This window comes from Eleginops maclovinus, chromosome 1 (genome assembly GCF_036324505.1).
Source record: "Eleginops maclovinus isolate JMC-PN-2008 ecotype Puerto Natales chromosome 1, JC_Emac_rtc_rv5, whole genome shotgun sequence".
NCBI lineage: Eukaryota > Metazoa > Chordata > Actinopteri > Perciformes > Eleginopidae > Eleginops > Eleginops maclovinus.
Window position 1 is genome coordinate 3,698,529 of NC_086349.1, and position 24,742 is coordinate 3,723,270.

The 24,742-nt window shown below is 43.1% G+C and overlaps 2 protein-coding genes across 3 annotated transcripts; both read left to right on the forward strand.

Annotated features, from left to right (window-relative positions):
• The first annotated feature begins 592 nt into the window (after positions 1-592).
• On the forward strand, positions 593-4,609 carry si:dkeyp-110g5.4 (uncharacterized protein LOC561637 homolog). The gene is made up of 4 exons (XM_063895435.1): positions 593-698; positions 1,838-2,377; positions 2,949-3,089; positions 3,726-4,609. Exons 2-4 carry the CDS (start codon positions 1,853-1,855, stop codon positions 4,098-4,100), a joined length of 1,041 nt encoding a protein of 346 aa, XP_063751505.1. The 5' UTR covers positions 593-698; positions 1,838-1,852; the 3' UTR covers positions 4,101-4,609.
• A 2,178-nt stretch (positions 4,610-6,787) lies between these two features.
• igf3 (insulin-like growth factor 3) lies at positions 6,788-12,305 on the forward strand. Of its 2 annotated transcripts, XM_063909141.1 has the most exons (4): positions 6,788-6,845; positions 8,000-8,129; positions 10,063-10,313; positions 10,962-12,305. In XM_063909141.1, exons 1-4 carry the CDS (start codon positions 6,801-6,803, stop codon positions 11,169-11,171), a joined length of 636 nt encoding a protein of 211 aa, XP_063765211.1. In that variant the 5' UTR covers positions 6,788-6,800; the 3' UTR covers positions 11,172-12,305. The 2 variants fall into 2 exon arrangements, with proteins under 2 accessions (XP_063765211.1, XP_063765125.1); XM_063909055.1 differs by lacking the exon at positions 6,788-6,845 and having other exon boundaries at positions 7,253-8,129.
• Positions 12,306-24,742: the final 12,437 nt, after the last annotated feature.

The following is a 24,742-nucleotide window of genomic DNA, read 5'->3' on the forward strand; positions in this document are numbered from 1 at the left end:
GAAATGAAAAGAGCTGGTATCTGTCCTGTGAATGGTTTTTGACTATTTTTTCTTTGTTTTGTTATTTAACATTAGAAAAAAATAAGGACTGTAAAATGTTTCTGTTTATTACACTGTTTCTGTTTCCTAAAATTAAAACAAACAATGGCTATTTGTGGCCTCTGGTATTTTGCCTACCTGTTGTTCTTTGCTAAACCAGTAGGCTACACTGTTGGTTCCATTTAAGGCTCTGGTAAACAGGATTTGGTAATCTTGAAATTTGGTATTTGGATCACAGTGATCCAATCCAATGTTCCTTTAAAAAATTGGCATAAAAGTAAGATGGATCAGGTGATCCTGGATAGCAAAATATGGGATTCCCAAATCCGGATCAATTTGATCCAGATTACACTTTTTGAAAAACTGGGCCCCAAAAACGACTGTAGAATGAAAAGTTTATATAATTAGGGCTTTAAATATGTTTCACGTTTCGCTCACTTAATAGGTAGGAAAGTGTGAAGGTCTGATTTGTTTGGTTTTTCCTGAGCATGTTGAGTACCGTATATAAAACTGTTTGCATATTTTGTACTCGGAACAAGTTGTTTAGTCTGTTCGTTTAGGTGACCCTTTTATTCTGAAGACCACGACCCGGAAGTTGTTGTTTTTCCAGGAAGTAAAACTGCGACTAACATCTTTCAGGGATCCTTTCGTCCATCAAGGTATGAGCAAAGATATAGGGCCTTTCTTATTCAGACACGGGAACACTTGATGTTTTGCATGAATTCGTTCACTTTCAAAGATAATATTTGTTGAACTGACGTTGTAATTTTCGATAACAGTGGCGTTAACTTTTATATCACGCATTTCGAAACCATTGTCGAAACGCCACACGACCCCCGCTGTTCACGAGCCTTTTGATTGAAAGTCAAATGAGCAAATCTCTTGTTAAAAGTTGTCAACGTATAAAACGAACAGGGCTTTGTTAGCCTTCTCTCGTGCATTCTCTTCTAGATAGAGACACATATGTTCTGTTTTAATTCAAAACCAGAAAGAACCAATTATATCACCTTATGGGGGGGGAAAAGCAGCTTTTGGACACATTATTCACAAGCCTAAAATGTGTTTTTCATACGGAAAATAACCTGTCTCGGCATGTCTCGCGACATCTGGCAAAATTGCACGTTAACGTTAGTCTACCGTGTCAAAAAGCTAAGCTAACATCAACTTCTGTACAAAAAAAAGCCATAGCTAATTCGTTTTTGGCATGCTAAATTGTTTATTAGCTGTGTAATTCTTTATAAATACATTACCCTGTGCACATTTAGAAGACAGGAAGAACATTGTTTAGATGTTATACCCCAGCTTGTGGGGATATTGTTACAGTGTCAGCCAATCGTTTCTGAAATACTATGTGCTAAATGTTGCGTTTGAGTCCGGCAGGCTTTCTGTCTGCTGTTGATTTGAAAAAAGACCAAAAGCTGACTAATGGGTCGGAAATTTTAATACTAATTGTAACTGAAAAGCATGGATCTCAAGACGCGTCATTTTTTTTTTACAAAAGAAAGAGTTCAAACAAAGGTCGCTGTTGTTGGGACAATCTTTAATGACGGATGGATGGATGGATGGGTAGGTAGGTAATTTGTTGATCCCAATTTGGGATTTTTTTGCATGGCAGCAGCTCAATACAAATAAAAAATAGCAAAACAAATGTATGAAATATACATACAAAATTGAAATATACACACAAAATGAACAAATGAAAAAATATTAACAAAAATATAGATATAAAGTAGGATATTTTATATACATGAGGTGTTAGAGAAATGGAATATTAATATAACTCTGAATTTGTACACAGGCAAATACACCGAGCATGGATTTCTTTAAAAAACTGGAAATCTACATCCCATTGGAAGCTGAGGTGAAAAGCATCCCTCTGTCAAGCTTACCAAACTACGTGCTGAGACGAATGGGCATCCCCCAGTCCGACACAGACCCCAGGCCACCTCCAGACCCTCCAGAAGGGATATGGATCAATCCAGCAATCGTACGGAGAAAAGGCCAGAAACCCACCTCCCACACAGGAAACGGTGAAAACATGTCCTCCCTGATGGGCAAAGAGATCCGGGGTGATCCGGGTCCCTTCGAAATGTCCTTTGTCTCTGCCAACCGCACAGCTTACCGGGTGCTGAAGGACAGCATGCCTGGGAAGAACATCTCCGCAGATCGCAACCTCTTACCCCAGGGCTCAGCACCGCAGATCTACAAGGATGCTGTGGTCATTTACCACGGACAGGTTTACCTCTCCAGCAGGAATCACAGTCGAAAACGGAGACCTAAAGTGATGCATGAACCACAGCCAGACTCCCAGTCTTCCATTTCTAAAGGACAAAACAAGGTAACTTGCCCTTCAGTTGCTGATTCCATTCAACTCGCACTGACAAACACATAACAAAAGTTAATCTAGGGGAGACATGGCAGGCCATTTGACATCATTTAGGTTTTAGAGCACCTGGTTATGGCCCCTAGACTCCTCTTACAAACTGGTGCAAACTTGTCACTTCACTACGACTCTTATATGAGAACCACTATCAAAATTAATTTTCCCTTGTACACAAAATGTATTGGAAAGTTTCAAATTCCGATAAAATTCCCTTTGTTCATTCATTTAACACAGAGTCCTCTAGTTCCCTCCTCAGGACAATTTGAGTATTTTAATCCACTTCTTAGGCTCTAAAAGCTGAATCATCTGTATGTTGCTTGTTCCGTTATACTTTTTTTCATTTGTAATTATTGTTTCAACCTTAACCTATAGTAGAGGAACCTAAACCCTTCTCTGGACATTACTGATGCCTGACTTTGAACTTGCTTATAAAGATGTTAGGCATAGTTTTGTCTATATACAGTTTTGAAGCTGAATTTTTTTGTGACAGTAATATTTATCTGAGATGTTGTTTGTCCTCCTGCAGCGCCGGTCTCCCCAGGCTTCTCTTGTACCAGCAAATAAAGAACTACATGGAAAGAAATTGTGTTCCACTCTGCCCCAAAAATCCCCAAAACAGCTGGAAGAGGCTCTCACAAAAACATATAATCATTCTAACGTGGACCAGGTGAGTAATCTAATAATCAAACCATCAAAAAACTACTTTTATTCGTATAGTTATTTAGAAACGAAACAAAAAATGAGCTGTTCAAAAGTAAGGATAAATACATTTAATTAAAAATAAGAATATGACCGACATGTCAATAAAAAGTATGTTTAGTTGTGGCTTAACTGATGAGTAACGAAGTAAACGATGATAGCAGTGGTGTTTGGGAATAATCAGAATACCTTTAATCGTCCAACAGAGGGGACATTTTCATTTTTACAGCAGAAGGAGCCAAAGACAGCTTAATATTACACCAAGATACTAAACAAATATATATACAAGAATCACACAATTGCAAAATACACAAAAATAAAAGTATAGCAGCCAGATATGTATTGCACAGTATTTAACACAACAGGGGGCGTTATAGTCAGTGCTGTTATATGTGGGGGGGGGTCTACTGGGGGCCATGATGGTTATAGAATATGTCTTCCTTCGGTCAGTGGTAGGCGGGGCGGAGCTTTATGTTTCAATTGCAATTGAAAAATGTCAACGTAAAAGCAATCAGAATTGAATAGTAGTAATAATAATAATAATGATACATAATAGTTGAATGGCACACAAACCGTATTTGATTCCACTTTGTATTTCATTCAGGAGCTGCTCAATGACAAGAAGAAGAAAAGCACCACATGTAAGGTAACGCAGAATAAAAGCAAGAAGAGGAGTGATGTATCTTCATCCAAAACTGCACACACTGTCCTTCAGTACTCTGCCATTGTGGACAATTTGGACAACCCTTCTCATGGGGACAGTGCAGCAGACACAGGGCCATCCTGGCTTCAGCCTGAATATGAGACACAGGACCTGGGCAATCAGGAATCCCACAGTTTACAGTTGGACAGCAACGATAACAACATGGCTGGTGCTGAAGAGCAAAGCAGCGAGTTTGATCTGTTGGCTAAAGAGGAACAGATCTCTCTGCTGCAGGCTAAATTCAAACGGCTTTCAAAACCAGGGCCCTCCCCTTAATGAGTAAAGAATGAACTGTAATCTCAGCGCTAAGTGTGTTCACGTGTGCATTAGAAGCAGGGAAATCAATAATATGATTAAACCAGGATTCTAGAGTGCATGTAAACATACTCGACGACGAGACGTTTGAAAACGAGTGTTTTTTTTTACATTTGGACCTTGGACCAATCATCTGGTCACACCTGACTTTACCTAATGTCTGTTAGAAATGGCACACAGCTCCACTGAATGCTCCACTTTGTGTCATGGTTTGGGATCTTTCCCTTTTAAGGTCAAGACATATATACATTTTCTAGAATCTGGCTGTCTTTAGATAAACTCACTCAATTTATTTTGTTCTGGAACGCATCTTTGTCTGAACCCCATCGCTATTCATTTACCTTTCTTCAAAGAGCCTGGATATATTTGCTCATCTGGTGAGCTATCGGGTGGATCTCAACCAAGAGACTCTATGTCGTAGAAGTGCCACTCTTTTGATCTATGTCTATATAAAAGTGATATTGAACCTGTTGTTGAGTTGGCCTCAATCAATCTCTTTAATTTGGCTTTTGTTTGCGTTGTTCCTCTGATCGGTATATCATTTTCTTTGAAATGTGTCACTTTTGACCAAAGGTGTGTGATTGACTGTAATTAAATCTAATGCAACACTTTTCTGTTGTTAAAAAGCAGCGTTTATAGAGCTGTGTACATAATTTTGTAAAGGATTCAGCAGATTATCTCCCAGATGATCTCACATACAGTGTGAAATACATTTTACCGTCTCTTGATGTCTCTGAATAAAACTGATAAAACTGCAGGATTAACAATGAGCCAGCTGCAGCAGTTTTATTTTTGCGCAACTTGATCAATTGAAAATGTGATCGTAAACTCAGTGGACTTTATTATTTGATCAGTCTTGGTTGACATAATGAGCTCACCACAGATTGCATTTAGTAGCTGTTTTGGAGCTTTTCATCATATCAATTGTTAATAGCATTTGAAGAACTTCTCCCCCATACTGGCATAAAAACTTAATTCTTGACACAGGAAACAAATAGCAGCTCACTGAGAGGTCCATTTAGAAGCTGATTTAGTTGCACCAATATGAACTGTGTTGTATAAAATACTGTTTCTATCAGTCTGGTTGTGTGGGTTTGAGAGTTTGGTTCTTTCAGGGTGGTAGGAATGTAACTGAGTATAAAATGGAAATGTGATTTAAAAAAAAGAAATACTCAAAATACCATCTCTAGTATGGGTTTAACATTATATGTACTCTTTCAAATGTTGCCAAACCAGTGGTGAAATGTACAATAACTCAAGTAAAGTACATTGTTGATGTACTTAACTTTTACTGAAGTTTTGCTATTTGTACTTTATTTTCAAATATTTCACTTTTAATCCTCGTACGTTTATTTGACAACATTAGTCACTTGTTTTTTTGCAGGTTTTCATTATGAATACAAAACATAAATCAACTAATTATGATGCACTACTATGGATGAACATACTCTGCAGTAGTCAAAGTCTTCAAAGTTAGCTCCACCTCTGTAATGTGTTCATTTAAAGATGAACACATTACAGAGGACACTGCACATTTTAATATTTCATATTAGTGTTTGTCTCTACTGGGACATGTCTCTTTAATGTTCAAAAAGCTCTTTTTTTTCTCATTCTGCCTCTTTTCACCCTCTGTCTGAAACTCCCTCTGGAGGGAACACAGGGATTGTAGCCTTTGCAGACCATTTACATGCACTAAAACCTATACAACACAACCCTGATCAGCCTGTCGGGTGTTCTTCTCCCCATAATGACCGCCTCACTGCACATTATCCCGCTTATTACACGACCAGGTACCAAACCAGCTAACGACTCGACTCCCAATATTAATTGAAATTATTTTATTGGCGCAAAAATGATCGTATTTCTTCCCCTAAGAAAAAAAACTCTGTTCGACGACGCCCCAACAGCTGGAACTGCAACAACAACAACTTTACGGCAGCACTGATCGAGGTTTTCTGTGACTGTTGAAGTCTGTTCACAGTTTCTGATCCACGAACAAGTCCTTTAACACTGCAGAGCCCATTACTTCCTGTCTGTCTTCTGGTGATTTATCTGACGTCCTGCGCTCCGTCTTTTAACCTCTTTGCCTTTCTCTTTCTTGATCCTCCTTAACAACGGTCAACAAGTCCTTGACAGCGGTCTGCTCTACTGGATTAATAACGTGTCACATGTTCTGAATTGACCAATCAGAATCAAGTATTCAACTAAACCATGTAAAAATATATAGTATTCTGGAATGCCGACACATATTTATTACTTCTGGTACTTAAATGTGTTTTGATTCTATTAATTATATTATTTATAATAATAGTCTAATTATTTGGATCTCACTTGAACTTCATTCAGATGTTGACTACACTGTGGTATTACTACTTTTACTCAAGTAAAAGTTCTGAGTACATCTTCCACCTTCTGGTTCCAGCAGTTAGAATTGAACATCATGTTTGTGTCTGATGAATATCCTGTGTACACACGTAAGGAACACAGAGTTGTTCATCAGAAACTGCGTGTTAAATCATCTGATAGATGCTGCAGATGAGATTGAGTATGAATCACTGGTGATGAGTGCAGGGAGGTGAGGGAGGATCCCAGCTGTGACCCGGCCCTCCTGGCTGCTGCTATAAGACTGAAGGCCTCCTGCAGTCAGTCCACACAGACAGTATGCACTCCTCAAGCTGCTCCTCTCCCACAGCACACACACTGAAGGTAAGACCCACTTTCACTCTGTTCCCTGAGCTGTGTCTGACAGGTTGTCTATTTGTAAATGAATTTGGCTTTGATAAGAAGGAATATTGCATTAAATGTCATTTCATTCAGCTGTTATCAAAAGCAATTATAGCTTAATCATACCATAAAGTGTATTGTTAGTGCTACTGTATTGTTTTCAACTATACACCATGTTATTGTTTTCACTGGCCAAGGTGAACATGGAGGGAAGTGTTTATTGTAGTTGTATTATTTGCTTTTGGAAAGTCTGAAATCTGACTTTTCCATAAATCAAGGTATACTGTAGAGGCAATACAGTTTCCAACAATATACAAACATGAATAAATATCTATGTGAATTTTAAAGGAACAGTTCTTTCGAGGTTCTTTGCCTTCATTTAGATATTGAGATTTGGGGTTTTTGATTTTATTACGTGTAAATGCTTATGTAAAGCCCTTTGAATTACTTTTGTGTATGAAATGTGCTTTATGAATCAAGTAACCTTAAGCCTTTACCTGCAAATCCAAAAACGCTCATTAACACAGAGAAAAGTTTCAGAATTGTGCTTTTATTTTTGCCTTACCAAGTGGCATTACCAGCCAATACGTTAGGGAATAATCAAACATTAATGCAGCCATAGTGTTATTCAACTCTTTGTAAACTTTGTGGACTGTTCATCTTCATTCAATAACATTGTAAGGACTTTTGGATAAAAGGAATCTAGGTCTGGCACATCTGTCTCCATATGCTGAGGGGGTGGGGGATATATTTTATGTTTATATATATTATAAAAGCATCAGTGAAAGTAAATATTTCTGGAAAATTAATTGACAGAAATTCTGTGAAACGATACAAAGGACATTTTCCCGTCTGAGACATCGGCATTCTGGACAAAATATGATGATATTTTGTCCACAAAACGTTAGTAATACATTTTAGTTGTGCATTATCTCCCATCATCTGAGGGGTGCAGAATGCAAGGCAGAAGTTATTATCAAATTGTTTTTGCCCACATGCATCAATCCGACAGTCATGCAGCAAAGGCAAAACCATTCCAGGGAAGTCAGGTTTTATGGCTGTCACCTTAACCCCACATCTTAATGTTGTGTTATAGGCTTTGTGTCGAGGTGTTTAAAGGTTTTTCTCCTCCTCAGGTGTTGTGTGTTCGGATGTGTATCTGTCTGGCGGGCCTGCCACTGGCCTCAGAGGCAGGCAGACTGCGCTGTGGTTCTGATCTGCTCAAAGACCTGATGTTTGTCTGCGGGGATCGTGGAATCTATTTAGGTAAGTTTATATTTATCCTATTTACCTGTTACGCATGTCTAAGATAGAGAATGCTCTAAACTGTCTTAGTGTGGCATTAAAGGTCAGGAGGCCACCAAAATGATTAGGATTATTCCTCTGCAAAACAACAGATAATGTTTTTGACATTAAAGTTAAAGAATTGCACAATGACAAGCTGATGTTAAGGACAGCAATAAAGTGCATGCAAAGGGACCAACAAATCTCAGATTTAAGTTAATGGACTTTTTTATTTTTAGCTATGCATACCGACTTTTCCTTTGTTTCATTTGCCTCCTCCCATTGCATTAAAAAAACCAACAACAATGCATCATATTCCAATAACAATGTCGCTGTTGTTTTGTTCACACTGCTGCCACATGGAGGGAAATACATTCAAAACATAAGCTCTACATTAAACTGTACATTTGATGTTGACATAACACAAATTGCTTATACTTTTACTTCCCTAGATTTAATAGAGATATAACGACCAAAGTGCTATGAAGGTTATTCTAACACAGATATGGCCATGGTCATCAGTCCATGTGAAAACACTGCAAGTTATCAGCGAAACAACACTAAAAAGCACATCCTGTATAATGATAGTCACAACACTCTGTGCTCAGGTCTGTCGCTGCAAACAGGACACACTCACACACTCACACTTTTTCTGCAATTTCATATCTAATGTTGGATCTATTTCTTGGGCCAGATGTGATTGCATTGTTCTGTGGATGTTTCCATGTAAAGCAGCTTTTAATTCAAATAAAGTGTATCATTATTCCTAGAATAAAATTTCTCCTACTGGACACAGATAAATGCCCGCTGGCCCTTTCACCTGATTACCTTTATCCCAATTCTTCCTCCTGCTATCAGAGGGGTGGCAATCCACCAAAATGGCATCGTACTCACAGAACACCGTGCCTCGGTGTGTGATAGCCACATTGTTAAACACTTGCTATCTGAGAGCTGCACCGCTCCAACCACTTCAAACAGAGAAGGTGTAGACAGGAGGAGCAGAGAGCCTCTCACAAGACACTGCGTTCCCCAGTGTAGTGCAGAGTGGTATGTGCACGCTAGCATTTGCTAATTACCCAGGAAACGTCATGTCTACCAAAGTAGACATGAGATGGTCTTTTCAGAATCATAAGCCCCAATGCATTTTAGACTTTGTTGCTACCATCAGGACAACATGCTCTCCTGGACCAAGACGATGTAGTTACTTAAAATTCAAAGGATAGTTTATGCTAGTTTTCAAGTTCATATCAGTATGTAGTGTCTCTACTGGGACATGTCTCCATGCTTTAATGTTCAAAAATCTCTTTATTTTTCTCATACTGCTTGTGCTGCAGCACCTCTTTTCACCCTCTGTCTGAAACCAGAGCCCAGTCTGCTCTGATTGGTTAGCTGGCCGGCTCCGTTGTGATTGGTCAACCACTTAGACATTGAATTGGAAATGTCCCGCCCCCTTAGTCTATCATATATAAACTGTGGGAGAGCTAGCCAATAGAAGCAAGTGTTATAGTGATGTCATTATGTCAGTGAAGTAAACAAAGGAGTCCAATGGAGATGTTTCAGGCAGGGTTAACTCCCTCTGGAGGGAACTTTGATATTTTAGCCTTTGCAGACCATTTACATGCACAAAAACTGTAACTATGGGAAAGAGAAAACCCCAAAAAGCATAATAGAGTCCACTTCCAGTGATTGACTATGAGCACTGCCGTATAAATAGAACTTACCTATATAGTTTTGGACAAGATTTCAATACCAGTCAAAACTTTAAAGTCGAATACCAATTTCGAGATTGAGTAATTACTGTTGCCAAAGAGGATAAGCAAAAAACGGCTTCATGAATGTTTTAAATTAAATGACCTGAGTAGGAAGGCTTTAAAGAAAGACAAGAATCTCATGTTGAACATTTCTCTCTCTGCAGGTAGAGGAACATGGTCCGGTTATGGAGGTCGGCCCAGGGGGAAGGGGATCGTGGAGCAGTGCTGCCGCTCGCCTGGCTGTGGACTCCAATATCTGGAGACATACTGTGCCAAACCAAAGAGCCAGCAGGCCACCACAGCTCCCCCTGCCCCCACTACAACCATCCCTGCCTCCACCACTGCCATCCCTGCCCCCACCACAGCCATCCCTGCCACCGCTACAGAACATCTGTCCACCCCGCAGACAGATATGGTACGATCTCTACTGCTTGAGTTTTACATTTTAGTTTTGACCTTTGAAGCTAAGGCTGTATGAAATAGTTTTAACTCAAAGGTCAGATACTAGTTTTTCAAACACATCTCATGGTCCTCAGTAGAGTCTGGGATCTTATATATGGTTGGCAAGATCGTGACCCCTGTCTCTGTTCAGGAATGGGCTTTTGTAGTGGGGAGTCAGTGCATGAGTGCAGAGATCTAGGATGTAGTGTTCCTCATGGGTTCCAATTCTAAGACACGGAAATACTAGCCAAATCCGACATAAAATGATTTTCAAAAAAAGAAATACCAAATCTGAAAGAAAACTAGAAGATAATTGAGAGCAATCAAGGGGGGCATTCTAACCCTATTCTACTATGTGGTCCAGCTCTTCTGCTTTCTGAAAAATTCAATGCAACCTTTGTCTCCAATTAACAAGCAACAACAGAAAGTGTATTTAATTGTAGCTTAAGATAGGTATTGAAAGTTGTATAACACAAAAGTGGAAATACATCAAGATGTTACTTCAATTCCCAAAATAAAACCAAAAACCCATTATAATAAAGTCTGTATTTGTGGTAAAACGCACTCACAACAGCCGTGCGTGTCCTAAAATCAATTTCTCATTCCTATCTTTGTCGTGCAGGCTCAGCAGTTCCAGGCATTGTTTCAGAGGAGAATCTCTGAGCACCTAGGGGCCCCCGACAGGGCAACAAAGAAAAAAACTGTGCCTTCCTCTCAACGGAAAAGCAAAGGTGTATCATCACACAGGAGGAAGAAGACCAGGAGTTCAACCAGCAGGCCTTTGACGACCCCCGGGAGCCCACCTCCAACAACTACGGCTTCAAAATCATGACCATAAGAAGTTACTGGATCGCACCCAGCACGTTTGAGAGACGGATGCTCAACTTTAAGATCTTCTCTACTGAGTAAGGAAGGTTGATAATAACTAACAGAGTCTTATGGGGGACACAGATGGGGAAGTCCTCAGCTACAGGAGAGACACACAGAGAGTCCTGACTCCAGCTCCAGGCCAGCTGCTGTTACACTCCAGAGTTTTTAGCCGTGACAGCCATGTCTGCAATACATCTATTCTGAAAGCTGATGTATTCAAATTAAGACTGCCTTTATTGATTCAGTTCACGCTGGTGTTATTATACAATTACACACAAAGGCCTGAAAATAAACACACAAACAAACCGGCTCCTGGAGGTGTCAGAACGAAGGGGCTGCCAGTGCTCCAGTGTCCTGAGAGAGAGTTGGGGGTTCGGTGCCTTACTCAAGGACACCTCGGTAAATCGCAGGAGGCTACCTGGTACCTCTCCAGCTACTAGTCCACACCACTTTTTTATTTTTCGTTCCATAGCGAGATTAGAACCAGTGACCATTCGGCTCAAAGATCTCCATCCATGTTTTTGGTCCAATCGGGACTTGAACTGACAACCCTTTAGTTCCCAAGCCAAGTCTCTACAAATTGAACTTTGATCCCCAAGTTTAGTCTGTGTTAACACATGATGGACTTACGGGAAATGGTGTTTGTTAAAGGCTGCTACCACATCGCTTGTCCACTGCAAAGACTTAGTAAGCTTTTAGGGGTACACTTTATCACCTAATAGGTTTTTTCTGCAATACAGTGGTAAATATATTTAGCAATTATGAATGAATTAGAATTTATTTGTAGTGTTTTTGTGTCCACTTTCAAACCCTTCCTGATGGAAATATATTTGTCATTATCCACTGTGTGTGAGTGTTTGTGAGTGTGTGTTTAAAAGAAAAGTATATTTGAATACTTTTATAGCACTTTTAACTGAATTCCTGTGTGTGTCTTCACCATGTGGGTCAGTTGTTCTGATATGTATCTTTGTTTTCTGTCTGAGACGAACAAGTATTGTGTTTTTCATTTTTCTGTTGTGTGTGAAATAGCTTAACACATTATTTATTTATTTTACTACCACAACATACGACTATAATAAATCTCAAATCATATCAATTCTTTGTGATGTTATCTCTCAATTAGAAGTAGAAATAATTTGAGACGGGACCATGCTAGCCATGCATGTTGAGTTTCATAAACGACATAGCTCCGGTCAACCTTTTGTTTTGACGTTGAGCAGCGATCACAAACAGCTGACTCATTACATTTCAAATAACTGAAGTGATTATCTCTTTCTGAGGCCTTTCAGAGAGTTGTGAAGGCCACTTCAGTACAAAGCCACCCGATAACGCGAAGGCTCCTCTACGCGTACAGTATGGAGCCTCATTCAGTGACAAAGTCTCCGTTTTGATTAAGCAAAAAAGGGTGCTTTCGAGAAAATTGTCACATTTATTTATAAGCAAAAGCGGTATCTGGATGTCTTCACCTACTTCACACACTTTAGAGAATTATCATGCTTCTCTTTGGATAGATAAACAATGTGTTTGAAAAGTGAATAAGACACCCTCCCTCACCTTTGTACACTTTTACGCATAAATCTGTTCAGCAGATGATGGAGGACTGGTAAATGCAGGATACAGTTCATAAAAGTTCACGCTGGTGATTTTTGCTACCAATAAAATAAATACATGCCTGGAATGACGACTGGGACAGCATTAAAGGGTTATTCAAATGTACACTTTATAGACAAAAGTATTGAGACACTCCTCTTAATCATATAATGCAGGTGTTTCATTCAGTCCCATTGCCACAGGTGTATACATCAAGCACCTAGCCATGCAGTGTCTTTACAAACATTTGTGAAAGAATGGGTTGTTCTAAAGAGCTCACTGAACTCGAATGTGGTCCTGTAACAGGATGCCACCATTGCAACAAGTCAGTTGGTGAAACTTCTTTTCTTCTAGATATTCCAAGATCGACTGTAAGTAGTATTATTGCAAAGTGGAAACGTTTAGGAACCACAGCAACTCTGCCACAAAGTGTCCGACCAAAAAAACTCGCCGGGTGCTGAGGCGCAGAGTGCGTAAAAGTGGCCAAAGTTCTGCTGACTCAAACTGCAAAGCTCCAAACCAGCTCTGCATTAATATCAGACCAGAACTGTGCCAGGGGCTTCATGCCATGGGTTTTCATGGCTGAGCCGCTGCATGCAAGCCATACATCACCAAGCACAATGCCAATCATGGGATGGAGTGGTGTAAGACACGCCGCCACTTCTGTGAAGGGACCAATCACGCTTCTCTATCTGGCAGTCTGAAGGACGAGTCTGGGTTTGGCGAATGCCAGGAGAACGTCACCTGCCTGAATGCATTGTGCCAACTGTAAAGTTTGGTGGAGGAGGGATAATGCTATGGCTTGTTTTTCTGTGTTTGGCCTCAGCCCCTTAGTTCCAGTGAAGGGGATTCTTAATGCTTCATCTTACCAAGTCATTCTGGACAATTTTATGCTTCTAACTTTGTGGGAACAGTTTGGGGAAGGCCCTTTTATAGTAGTAGTGCAAAACTGTCCATAACAGCGAGGGAGAAAAAGTGCTGGTGCTGGATGTCTCTGAGCTCGACTATATCGCACTGATCCCCATCGGTGTCCATGTGTTCTTTCACCACGTTTCCCTGTTTGCCACTGCTGGTAATCATACAGGTAATTTATTGATTTGAAAAAAAACTTTCGAAAAACAGGAGGGAAAAAGGGCAGGTGCTCAAGCCCCCTTTAAGGTCTATTTGTCAATGTGGCTGTTGGAGAACATAGCTGTCAATGCTTTTAAATAAAGGTAACAATCTAAGAAACGGCTAGATTAACTTGGATATCTCAGCTTCCACTGTCAGACAAGTTTCAGACATTCCCCAGTTAATTACTACATTTCGTAAAAAATAAAACCTGAAAAACCTCTTCAGCTTGTGTTAACCACAGATTTTATTTCAGGCTTTTTCTACAAGCACATTCAAACACTGTTGACTTTGAGACAACGAGGAAGGAAAATGGTAGAAAGCTAAGTTATTGACAGGTTTTAGGACTCATTCCTTCACTACTCTATGTTCTTTTGTGTACCTTGGGTGTCACGATCTGGGTGTTTTCCTGTTTTATTTTGAAAAGTGTTTGTTATGTACTTCCATTCGCTTCGTTTTCCCTCCTGTCGGATTACATGACTGTTCACCTGGTGCCCCTGAGTTTTCCTGCCGTCCCCAGCTGTGTCTTGTCCATGTGATTAGCCTTGCATGTGTTTAAGGTCTTGTTTTTCTGTCAGTAGTTGTCGGATTCTTGATGTTTAATGTTACTTTTTTCATCGTTTGCCATGCCTTGCCTAGCTGTTTATACCATGAGAACTTTTCTTTAAATTTGCTTTGGTTTCCTTCACTTGGGTTTACCTGCTCTGCTCTCCAGCGTGACACTCCCATATGATGCTGTTAACTTTGCACAAGTGTAAACAACAGGTTTGTGATTTGTAGGGATGTAAATACTGATCTGTTTCTGGGACAGGAGTTGCCTGGAAAAAGACTTCAGAAACATTCCTCCAGCACATAAACCCATGTTATTTTCAAAAAGTATGGAGAGTGCCAAGCTAGCTTGTTCCTCTTTTCATACTAAGCTAAGCTAAACGCTTCAGGCTGTAATGTAGCTTCACATCAGAGCTGTAGAGGTGGCTTCTCTTCAGACTCTCAGCAGTAATATGGAGAAGAGTTCTTCCCAAATGTTGAGTTTAAAGGATTAGACCAAATTATTCAACTCATGGGAACATTTTGACTTTCTTACTTTGTTGCTATTCTGTATGCATTTACTTTTTAATTTGTTGCCATCGTAATGCATGCTGCAGAGCAGTCCCTTTGAACACTTTGATTTTAAAGGCTTCATCAAGATGAAGTTATGCAAGATGACTCTACATGTGTTGGAGACATTAAAAAGCATACATCCACTGCCTGAGATTGTATGGTTAGTGCATTTGTATCCAAATGTTGGATTGAAATTCACTGATTTGCAACATCTGTACTAATTTTATACCTCATTCTGACCAGAAACGTGATTTTTCTTTCTTTTTTTTTTAAAGAGGATACTTGAGTTCAGAGGTACTGCTTGTTGTCATGGGCTACTTCTGAATTTAGTGAGCTGATTACTTGTATTCCTAGCTGGAATGTAACAGCACTGCCAAGCAGCTGGCTAAAGCCTGGAGGGATTGAGGACAGGATATTGAAGAGACTGGGTTGAGACAGACAATTCTGCATGTTGTTCTGTAAAAGGTCACAGCAGGTGACATTTATAATAATACTCTCATAGTTAACGTTAACACATCACAGGTCTCTATCGATGCTAGGTTTGTAAAATAGCCAGCGCATGCGTTAATTTTAGCAATGCTAAAGTCCGCGCAAAAAGTCCCATCGAAATGTGATGGCAATATTAAAGTCAAAGCCTCCTTAAAGAGGCCCTATCCTGTTCATTCTCAGGTTCATATTAGTATTTTGTGCCTCTACTGGGACATGTCTCCATGCTTTAATGTTCAAAAAGCTCTTTATTTTTCTCATACTGCCTGTGCTGCAGTACCTCTTTTCACCCTCTGTCTTAAACCACAGCCCAGTCTGCTCTGATTGGTTAGCTGGCCGACTCTGTTGTGATTAGTCAACCACTGAAGATATGTCGGAAATGTCCCTTAGTCTATCAGGACAATGTGTTGGAGCATTGGCCAATAGAAGCGCAAGTGTTACATAGTGATGTCACTAGAAGTAAACAAAGGAGTTTATTGGAGGTGTTTCAGGCAGGGGGGAGTGTGTGGGAGAGAAACTCACTCTGGAGGGAGATTTTAGCCTTTGCATACCATTTACATGCACACAAACATATATAACACCCCACAGGGAAGGCATCATAGTGCCTATTTAAACGTGTTTGTCCCAGATTTGATGAATGCTTTGAAAGAAGGGAAGCAAACCTTTTTGGTCGCTACAAAAACCTGTGCCAAAAGCCTTTCTGAGAACCAGCACCTTATCGTTGTGGAGAGGTTTGTGTGCCCCGATGAACCTGGGGGCTGTGTTGTCTGGAACCTTGTGTTCCTGGTAGGGTCTCCCATGGCAAATTGGTCTCAGGTAAGGGGCCAGACTAAGATTGGTTCAAAAGACCTCGTGACAAACAAACTTGAAAGCGAGGATACCCGGCCCGGTGGAAGCCCGGGGTCCCCTTCAGGAGCCAGGCCCAGAAGGAGGACTCGTCAGCGAGCGTCTGGTGGCCGGGCTTGCCACGGAGCCCGGCCGGGCACAGCCCGAAAAAGCAACGTGGGCAACACCTCCGCTTCTCCGTCCCGCGGGCCCACCACCTACGGGAAACAACGATGGGGTCGGGTGCGCTGCCAGAAGGGTGGCAGTGAAAGCAGAGGGTCTCGACGGACCAGACTCAAGCGACAGAAGCTGGCTTCGGGGACGTGGAATGTCACCTCTCTGGGGGGGAAGGAGCTGGAGCTTGTGCGGGAGGTGGAGCGTTACCAGTTGGATCTGGTCGGGCTCACCTCTATGCACAGCGTTGGCTCTGGAACCTTACTTCTGGATAGGGGTTGGACTCTATTCTTCTGCGGAGTTGCCCAAGGTGTGAGGCGCCGAGCGGGTGTGGGGATACTCACAAGCCCCCGGTTGAGTGCCGCTTTGTTGGAGTTTACCCCAGTGGACGAGAGGGTCACTTCCCTACGCCTGCAGGTCATGGGGGGGAAAACTCTGACTGTTGTGTGTGCTTATGCACCAAACAGCAGTTCAGAGTATTCGGCCTTCTTGGAGACCCTGAAAGAAGTCCTGTATGGGGCTCCTGAAGGGGACTCCTTAGTCTTGCTTGGAGACTTCAACGCACACGTGGGCAATGATGGAGACACTTGGAGGGGCGTGATTGGGAGGAACGGCCCCCCTGATCTGAACCAGAGTGGTGGTTTGTTACTAGACTTCTGTGCTAGTCATGGATTGGCCATAACAAACACCATGTTCGAACATAAGGATGCTCATAAGTGTACGTGGTACCAGAGCACCCTAGGCAGAAGGTCCATGATCGATTTTGTTATCGTATCATCGGACCTGAGGCCACATGTTTTGGACACTCGGGTGAAGAGAGGGGCGGAGTTGTCAACTGATCACCATCCGGTGGTGAGTTGGGTCGAGTGGCGGGGGAAGCCTCTGGACAGACCTGGTAAGCCCAAACGTGTAGTGTGGGTGAACTGGGAACGTCTGGAGGAGTCCCAAGTCCAGGAGGCCTTCAATCACACCTCCGGCGAGCTTTTCAGGCATCCCTGGGGAGGCTGGGGACATTGAACCAGAGTGGGCGGTGTTCAAAGCCTCCATTGCCGAAGCTGCAGCGGGGAGCTGTGGTCTCAAGGTTTTAGGTGCCTCAAGGGGCGGTAACCCTCGGACATCCTGGTGGACACCGGTGGTCAGGGAAGCCGTCCGACTGAAGAAGGAGGCCTTCCAGGATATGTTATCTCTGGGTACTCCTGAGCAGTTGCAAGGTATCGACTTGTGGAGCGCAGTAGGAAGAGACCACGAGGTTCCCGGACCGGGGTCCTGGTCAGGCTGAGGAAACGTGAAAACAGGCCTCCTCTACCGAGTTTACTTCCGGCAAATGTCCAATCCCTGGATAATAAGCTGGACGAACTCCGTAGAAGGGTGGCATTTCAACGGGACATTAAGACCTGTAATGTTTTGGTTTTCACGGAGACTTGGCTCAACCCCACGATACCGGACGCCGCCATTGCTCCACACGGATTCTCCATTCATCGCCAGGACCGGACAATAAACTCAGGGAAGAAGAGCAAGGGAGGAGGTGTGTGCTTCATGATTAACAACAAGTGGTGCTCAGATGTGGAAATCATTTCTTCGGACTGTTCTCCCAGCCTAGAGCACATCATGATCGGATGCCGGCCTTTTTATCTGCCGACGGAGTTCACATCTGTTGTTTTAACAGCAGTGTATGTTCCGGATGCCGCATAAATTTATTGTGGCCGGGGATTTTAACAGAGCCAACATGAAGAAAGTCCTGCCGAAATACTATCAGCACGTCAGCTGCCCCACCGCGGTGGAAATACACTGGACCATGTTTACACTCCTTTCCGGCATGGATATAAAGCCCTCCCCCGCCCCCCCCTTCGGCAAGTCAGACCACATATCTCTTCTTCTGCTCCCCGTTTACCAGCAGAGACTGAAGAGGGACCGACCTGTGACAGAGGACAGTGCAGCGTTGGTCCGAGCAGTCTGACTCTGCTCTCCGCCACTGCTTTGGCATCACGGAGTGGTGTGTGTTTGAGGAGGACGACATAAACACACACACTGACGCGGTCATTTGCTACATCGGCAAATGCATCGATGACGTCGTGCCGCGGATTACTGTACGGACATTCCCAAATGAGAAGCCCTGGATAAACGGCGAGGTCCGAGCTAAACTTAAAGCACGGGCCATCGCGCACAGCGGCGGTGATTTGGATGAGTACAGGAATTCCAGGTATGCACTCCGGAGAGCTATTAGCAGTGCGAAAAGACAATACAGGGACAAGGTGGAGTCGAACTACAAGGGCTCCAACGCCAGAAATATGTGGTCTGGACTAAAAACAATAACAGACTACAAAAGGACAACGAGTGGTGCTGAGGAAGTGTCTGCATCATATCTGAAATACAGTGGGGACTTAACTGTTGGCATTGATATGGAAAGGAAAAAGTAATAAATGCGGGGGAGCTCTTCGACCAAAAATCAGTATTCCAAGGAGTATCCCAACTTTTTGAAAACTGAGCTGTGTGCTTCTGAACGTAATGGAGAATAAATACTTTTTTCAGTTGGTAGCAGAGTCTGAACACATTTTATGCATGCTTTGAGAGGCCCCGGCTGTGGAGGCACAGAAGGCCCAGGATCCCTGCTCACTGATTTTAACCAGTGCAGATGTGTGTTGATCTCTGAAAAGGATCAACGCACACAGGGCTCCTGGACCTGATGGCATCCCTGGCCGTGCTCTCAAGGTGTGTGCAGTTCAGCTGGCAGATGTGTTCACAGACATGTTCAATAGGTCACTGCTCCGGTCTGTAGTCCCCACATGTTTTAAAGAGTCCATCATTGTCCCTCTCCCCAAAAAGACAAAACCCATCTGCCTCAATGACTACCGCCCAGTTGCACTCACCTCCATCATCATGAAGTGCTTTGAGCGGTTAGTCAAAACTTTTATCACCTCTTCCCTCCCTGACTCACTGGACCCCCTGCAGTTTGCCTACAGAGCAAACAGGTCCACGGATGATGCCATCTCCCTCACCCTCCACACTGCGCTCTCCCACCTGGACCAGAGGAACACTTATGTGAGAATGCTGTTCATTGACTACAGTTCAGCATTCAACACCATTGTGCCCTCCAAGCTCATCATTAAGCTCAGGGACCTTGGGCTCAACAGCGCCCTCTGTGACTGGATCATGAGCTTCCTAACGGGCAGATCCCAGGCAGTGCGGATGGGGAACTTCACATCCTCCACCTTGACCCTCAACACCGGAGCCCCTCAGGGTTGTGTGCCCAGCCCTCTCCTCTACTCCCTGTTCACGCACGACTGCGTGGCCACACACAGCTCCAACACCATCATCAAGTTTGCTGACGACACGACCGTCATCGGCCTGATCACAGGCGGCGACCAGACGGCGTACAGAGAGGAGGTCAGAGCCCTGACATCTTGGTGCCAGGACAACAACGTCCATCTCAACGTCAGCAAAACAAAGGAGCTGATTGTGGACTACAGGAAGAGGCAGAGAGAGGCACACACACCCATCACCATCGACGGGACTCCTGTGGAGAGAGTCAGCAGCTTCAGGTTCCTCGGGGTAAACATCAGTGAGGACCTGACATGGACACATCCCACCAGGGTCATATCCAAGACGGCTCGACAGCGGCTCTTCTTCCTCCGCAGGCTGCGGAAGTTCAACATGGACTCCAGGATACTCTGCAACTTCTATAGGTGCACCATCGAGAGTATCCTGACTGGCTGCATCACCGCCTGGTATGGCAGTTGCACCGCCCTCAACCGTAAGACTCTACAGAGGCTGGTGAAAACTGCTCAGCACATCACCAGGACGGAGCTGCCATCCATGGAGGACCTCTACACCCAGCGGTGTAGGAAGAAGGCCGGTAGGATATTAAAGGACCCCAATCACCCCAGCAACAATCTGTTCTGTCTGCTGCCGTCTGGCAGACGGTACCTGCAGCATCCGGACCAAGACCACCAGACTCAGAGACAGTTTTATACCACAGGCTATAAGACTGCTGAACTCCTGAGCTCTGTGAATGTCTACTCACATCTCTTTATAGTACATACATACATACATACTGTATATATATATATATATATATATCAGTGACGTGCGGTGAGGGGAGGCAGGTGAGGCCGTGTCATCATGAAAAGTAAAATGAAGAAATAAATTTAATGATCATATTTATCCAGTTGTTTGTATGATAAAGTTATTTTCCTTTTAATTTCACCAGTTTTACATTATTTTGATCCAAAATCGCTGAATTTTCATATTCACGTTCAAACACTGAGAACGGCTGCTCGGTGAGGCACCAACCTGCTGACATGCTATACAGTGAGACTGTAACTGCTGTCTGTCTGTATGTCGCTATTAAAATGTTCAAACACTCTGGCTATATTAACTAATTTCCATACTTTAGCTGGTGTATATAATGTACAGTGTTTTTTGTCAACTGTATGTCTGTAACGTGTCTCTTGTGCTGAGCAAAACCGCTGCGAAGAGAGAATAGGTGAGGCACGCAGTTCTCCTGCCTCATGGCAGTGGGTGCTAGTGAGTCCAGTGATTCTTCGTGCGCTGCAGAAGAAGTGACAGCGAGCTAAAATTTACAGTTAAGTCAAGTGCAGTCGTTTGCTCATTTTTCGTCTCGCCTGACCCTACTTTTAGAATGGAGGATTGCATATCCAAACTAAAACAATTTTCATAAGATGAACATTTAATAAGATGCTCTAAGGTTCAAATCTGATTGTGATGACGTCAGTGCCTCACCAGCCATGAACTTCACCGCACGTCACTGATATATATATATATTATACACATCTGCCATACATATCTGTTTATAGTACACATATCTATATATTATACATATCTGCCATATACATCTGTTATACATAATATATGCATCTCCATACCTCCTCATTCAACAGTGTAAAGTGTTTAAATACTGTCAATGTATTCCACATATGTATATATTTCACATCCTCAAATCTTTATTGTTGTTATTGTAAATATTCTTCTCTCTTTTTGCACTATTTTATTTATCTGATTTGCACCATGTATGTGGAGTTGTTGGAGGAGCATGGGACATAAGATTTTCATTGCCAACATATACGTTGTATATGCTGTGCATATGACCAATAAAACTTTGAAACCTTAAGGGACTGTCATGGTTGACACGTCTCATCAACATTGCGTGGAAGTCGGAAACAGTACCGAAGGAGAGGCAGACCGGGGTGGTGGTTCCTCTCTTTAAAAAGGGGGATCAGAGGGTGTGTGCCAATTACAGAGGCATCACATTACTCAGCCTCCCCGGGAAAGTTTACTCTAAGGTGCTGGAAAGGAGGGTTCGGCCGATTGTCGAACCTCAGATTGAAGAGGAACAATGCGGTTTTCGTCCTGGTCGTGGAACGACGGACCAGCTTTTCACTCTCGCAAGGATCCTGGAGGGGGCCTGGGAGTACCCTCATCCGGTCTACATGTGCTTTGTGGATTTGGGGAAGGCGTATGACCGCGTTCCCAGGGAGATACTGTGGGAGGTGCTGCGGGAGTATGGGGTGAGGGGGTCTCTACTCAGGGCCATCCAATCTCTGTACTCTCAAAGCGAGAGCTGTGTCCGGGTCCTCGGTAGCACGTCGGACTGATTTCCGGTGAGGGATGGCCTCCGCCAGGGCAGCGCTTTGTCACCAATACTGTTTGTGATATTCATGGACAGGATTTCGAGGCGTAGTTGTGGGGGAGGTGGTCTGCAGTTCGGTGGGTTAAGGATTGCACCACTGCTTTTTTTTCAGATGATGTGGTCCTAATGCCTTCATCGGTCTGTGACCCCTCACTGGATCGGTTCGCGGCCGAGTGTGAAGCGGCTGGGATGAGGATCAGCACCTCCAAATCTGAGGCCATGGTTCTCAGCAGGAAACCGATGGACTGTCCACTCCAGGTAGGGAATGAAGCCTTACCCCAAGTGATGGAGTTTAAGTATCTCGGGGTCTTGTTCTCGAGTGAGGGAACAATGGAGCACGAGATGGGCCGGAGAATCAGAGCAGCAGGAGCGGTACTGCAGTCGCTTTACCGCACCGTTGTGACGAAAAGAGAGCTGAGCCAGAAGGCAAAGCTCTCTGTCTACTGGGCCATCTTCGTTCCTACCCTCACCTATGGTCATGAAGATGGGTCATGACCGAAAGAACGTGATCGCGGATACAAGCGGCCGAAATGGGATTTCTCCGCAGGGTTGCTGGCATCTCCCTTAGGGATAAGGTGAGAAGTTCAGTCATCCGGGAGGGACTCGGAGTAGAACCGCTGCTCCTTCGCGTTGAAAGGAGCCAGTTGAGGTGGTTCAGGCACCTAGTGGGGATGCCACCTGGGCGCCTCCCTAGGGAGGTGTTCCAGGCACGTCCAGCTGGGAAGAGACCGAGGGGTAGACCTAGGACCAGGTGGAGGGATTATATCTCTTCGCTGGCGTCTTGGAATCCCTCAGTCAGAGCTGGTTGATGTGGCCAGGGAAAGAGAAGTTTGGGGCTCCCTGCTGGAGCTGTTACCTCCGCGACCCTGACGGAAAAGCGGGAGAAGATGGATGGATGGTAATTTAGTGCTAACCACGCACACATATAGAGTAAAGGATGATGGATTGAAAGTATTTTCCAGTGGCTGATTATTTATTTTTACAAGGATTGGGATGTTCACTTGCAACTTTAAAAAAAAGCTGAGACTATTCTAAATCCAAGTTGAAACTGAAAGGAGGAGCCTTGGAGAAAAAGTTGCAATATATAGGTTCATCGCCATGGGTTCATCAATACACAACACAGTTAGGAAACTGATATCTCTGCTGCTAGGGGATGAAGAGGGGATGTCAGGTAACTAATCCCTTTAGTTACTTTACAGATCTGGATTAATGCTGTGAAATATGATCAGCCCTTAAATCAGACTTTAGTTCACTTGCAGTAAATCCAGCAGCTACCCTGCAGTATACAAAACCATTCAAACTAGCTGCACCTTTACCAGCTCTGAGAACACTTTAATGATCAATAATTATAAAACATATCAGAGATATTATTCTGAAATGGACCAATCAAACAATGACTACTTTTACTGTCGCTACTTTAAGTACATTTAGATGAGAATACTTTCTACTTTCACTGGAGGAACATTTTGAATGCAGGACTTTTACTGTAGCAGAGTATTCCTACAGTCTGGTACTTCTTCTTTACTCAAGTACAAGACCTGAGCACTTCTGCTTTTACTTAAGTAAAAGATCTGAGTACTTCTACTTTTACTTTAGTACGAGATCTGAACGGATTACAGTTGCAGTATTACTTTTGCTGCCAGTCCAAGCCCATGACCTTAATGTACCTCTGGGTGTAATCTGGTTTATACTTGCCCAGCGCTTTGAAAAGTTTCTTCTCAGGCAGCAAGGTGTTCCTGGCCTTTTTTCTTCCCAACACAGTAACAGCTGTTCAAAGGAGGTGAGATAAGGAGGTAGGGGGGGCGCTCTCTTCTTGTGCCCGCCTGCGTCACAGCCAGATAGTATTATTTACTTCCATCTCTTCCCATGCAGAGCTATTCTAATATAGCCCCTCCCTGACGTTTGATTCTCATGGCCATGGAAGTGCTGTTGTCAGCCTTGGGTAAATGTTGGACTGGTAACATTTTGAACAATCTTAATAATTCCGTGACAAATGAATAGCGTTGTCCTTTCTGATTTTCTGTTTCAATTGTTTCTAGCAGGTCTCATCAGAAAATGTAAAAATATACATCTGTGAACATCTGTATTGCAATACGAAAGGATGTTATATACAAAGCATGCATCATGTAAATGCTTTTGATTCAAACTTTGCCTGCACACCTGTGACATCACATTTTTTAACAACCTATATTAGTGCTTTTATCACCTTTAGCCTTGATCAGTGGGGTGCATTCCATGCTTATTTTAAAGGGGCCCTATAATGCTTTAAGGGGTTTCCTGTATTGTGTTATATCCTGCCTGAAAGACCTCCATTGGACTCCTTAATTACTTCAGTAACATAATGACATCACTATGTAACACGTGTGCTTCTATTGGCTAGCACTCCCACATTATATGTGATAGACTAAGGGGCGGGTCATCTGTAAGCGGTTGAACAATCACAACAGATGTTTGTGTGAATGAGCATAATAGGGCCCCCTTTAAATGACCATTAATTAAAGTTTAGATGACCTGATCTGCATCTCACTTGGCCCTGACCTGTGGGCCCCTTGCTCATTATTTAGCCTGGTAGCTGAGTGCCAGCAGGCGGGCTAGCTTTG

Excerpts from the sequence above, each read along its gene's own strand:
- si:dkeyp-110g5.4 (XM_063895435.1), top strand. The coding sequence starts at position 1,853 with ATGGATTTCTTTAAAAAACTGGAAATCTACATCCCATTGGAAGCTGAG. Across the intron at positions 2,378-2,948 it reads TTTCTAAAGGACAAAACAAG|CGCCGGTCTCCCCAGGCTTC; the intron begins GTAACTTGCCCT and ends GTCCTCCTGCAG. Across the intron at positions 3,090-3,725 it reads ATCATTCTAACGTGGACCAG|GAGCTGCTCAATGACAAGAA; the intron begins GTGAGTAATCTA and ends TATTTCATTCAG.
- igf3 (XM_063909055.1), top strand. The coding sequence starts at position 7,946 with ATGTTGTGTTATAGGCTTTGTGTCGAGGTGTTTAAAGGTTTTTCTCCT. Across the intron at positions 8,130-10,062 it reads GGATCGTGGAATCTATTTAG|GTAGAGGAACATGGTCCGGT; the intron begins GTAAGTTTATAT and ends CTCTCTCTGCAG. Across the intron at positions 10,314-10,961 it reads CCACCCCGCAGACAGATATG|GCTCAGCAGTTCCAGGCATT; the intron begins GTACGATCTCTA and ends TTTGTCGTGCAG.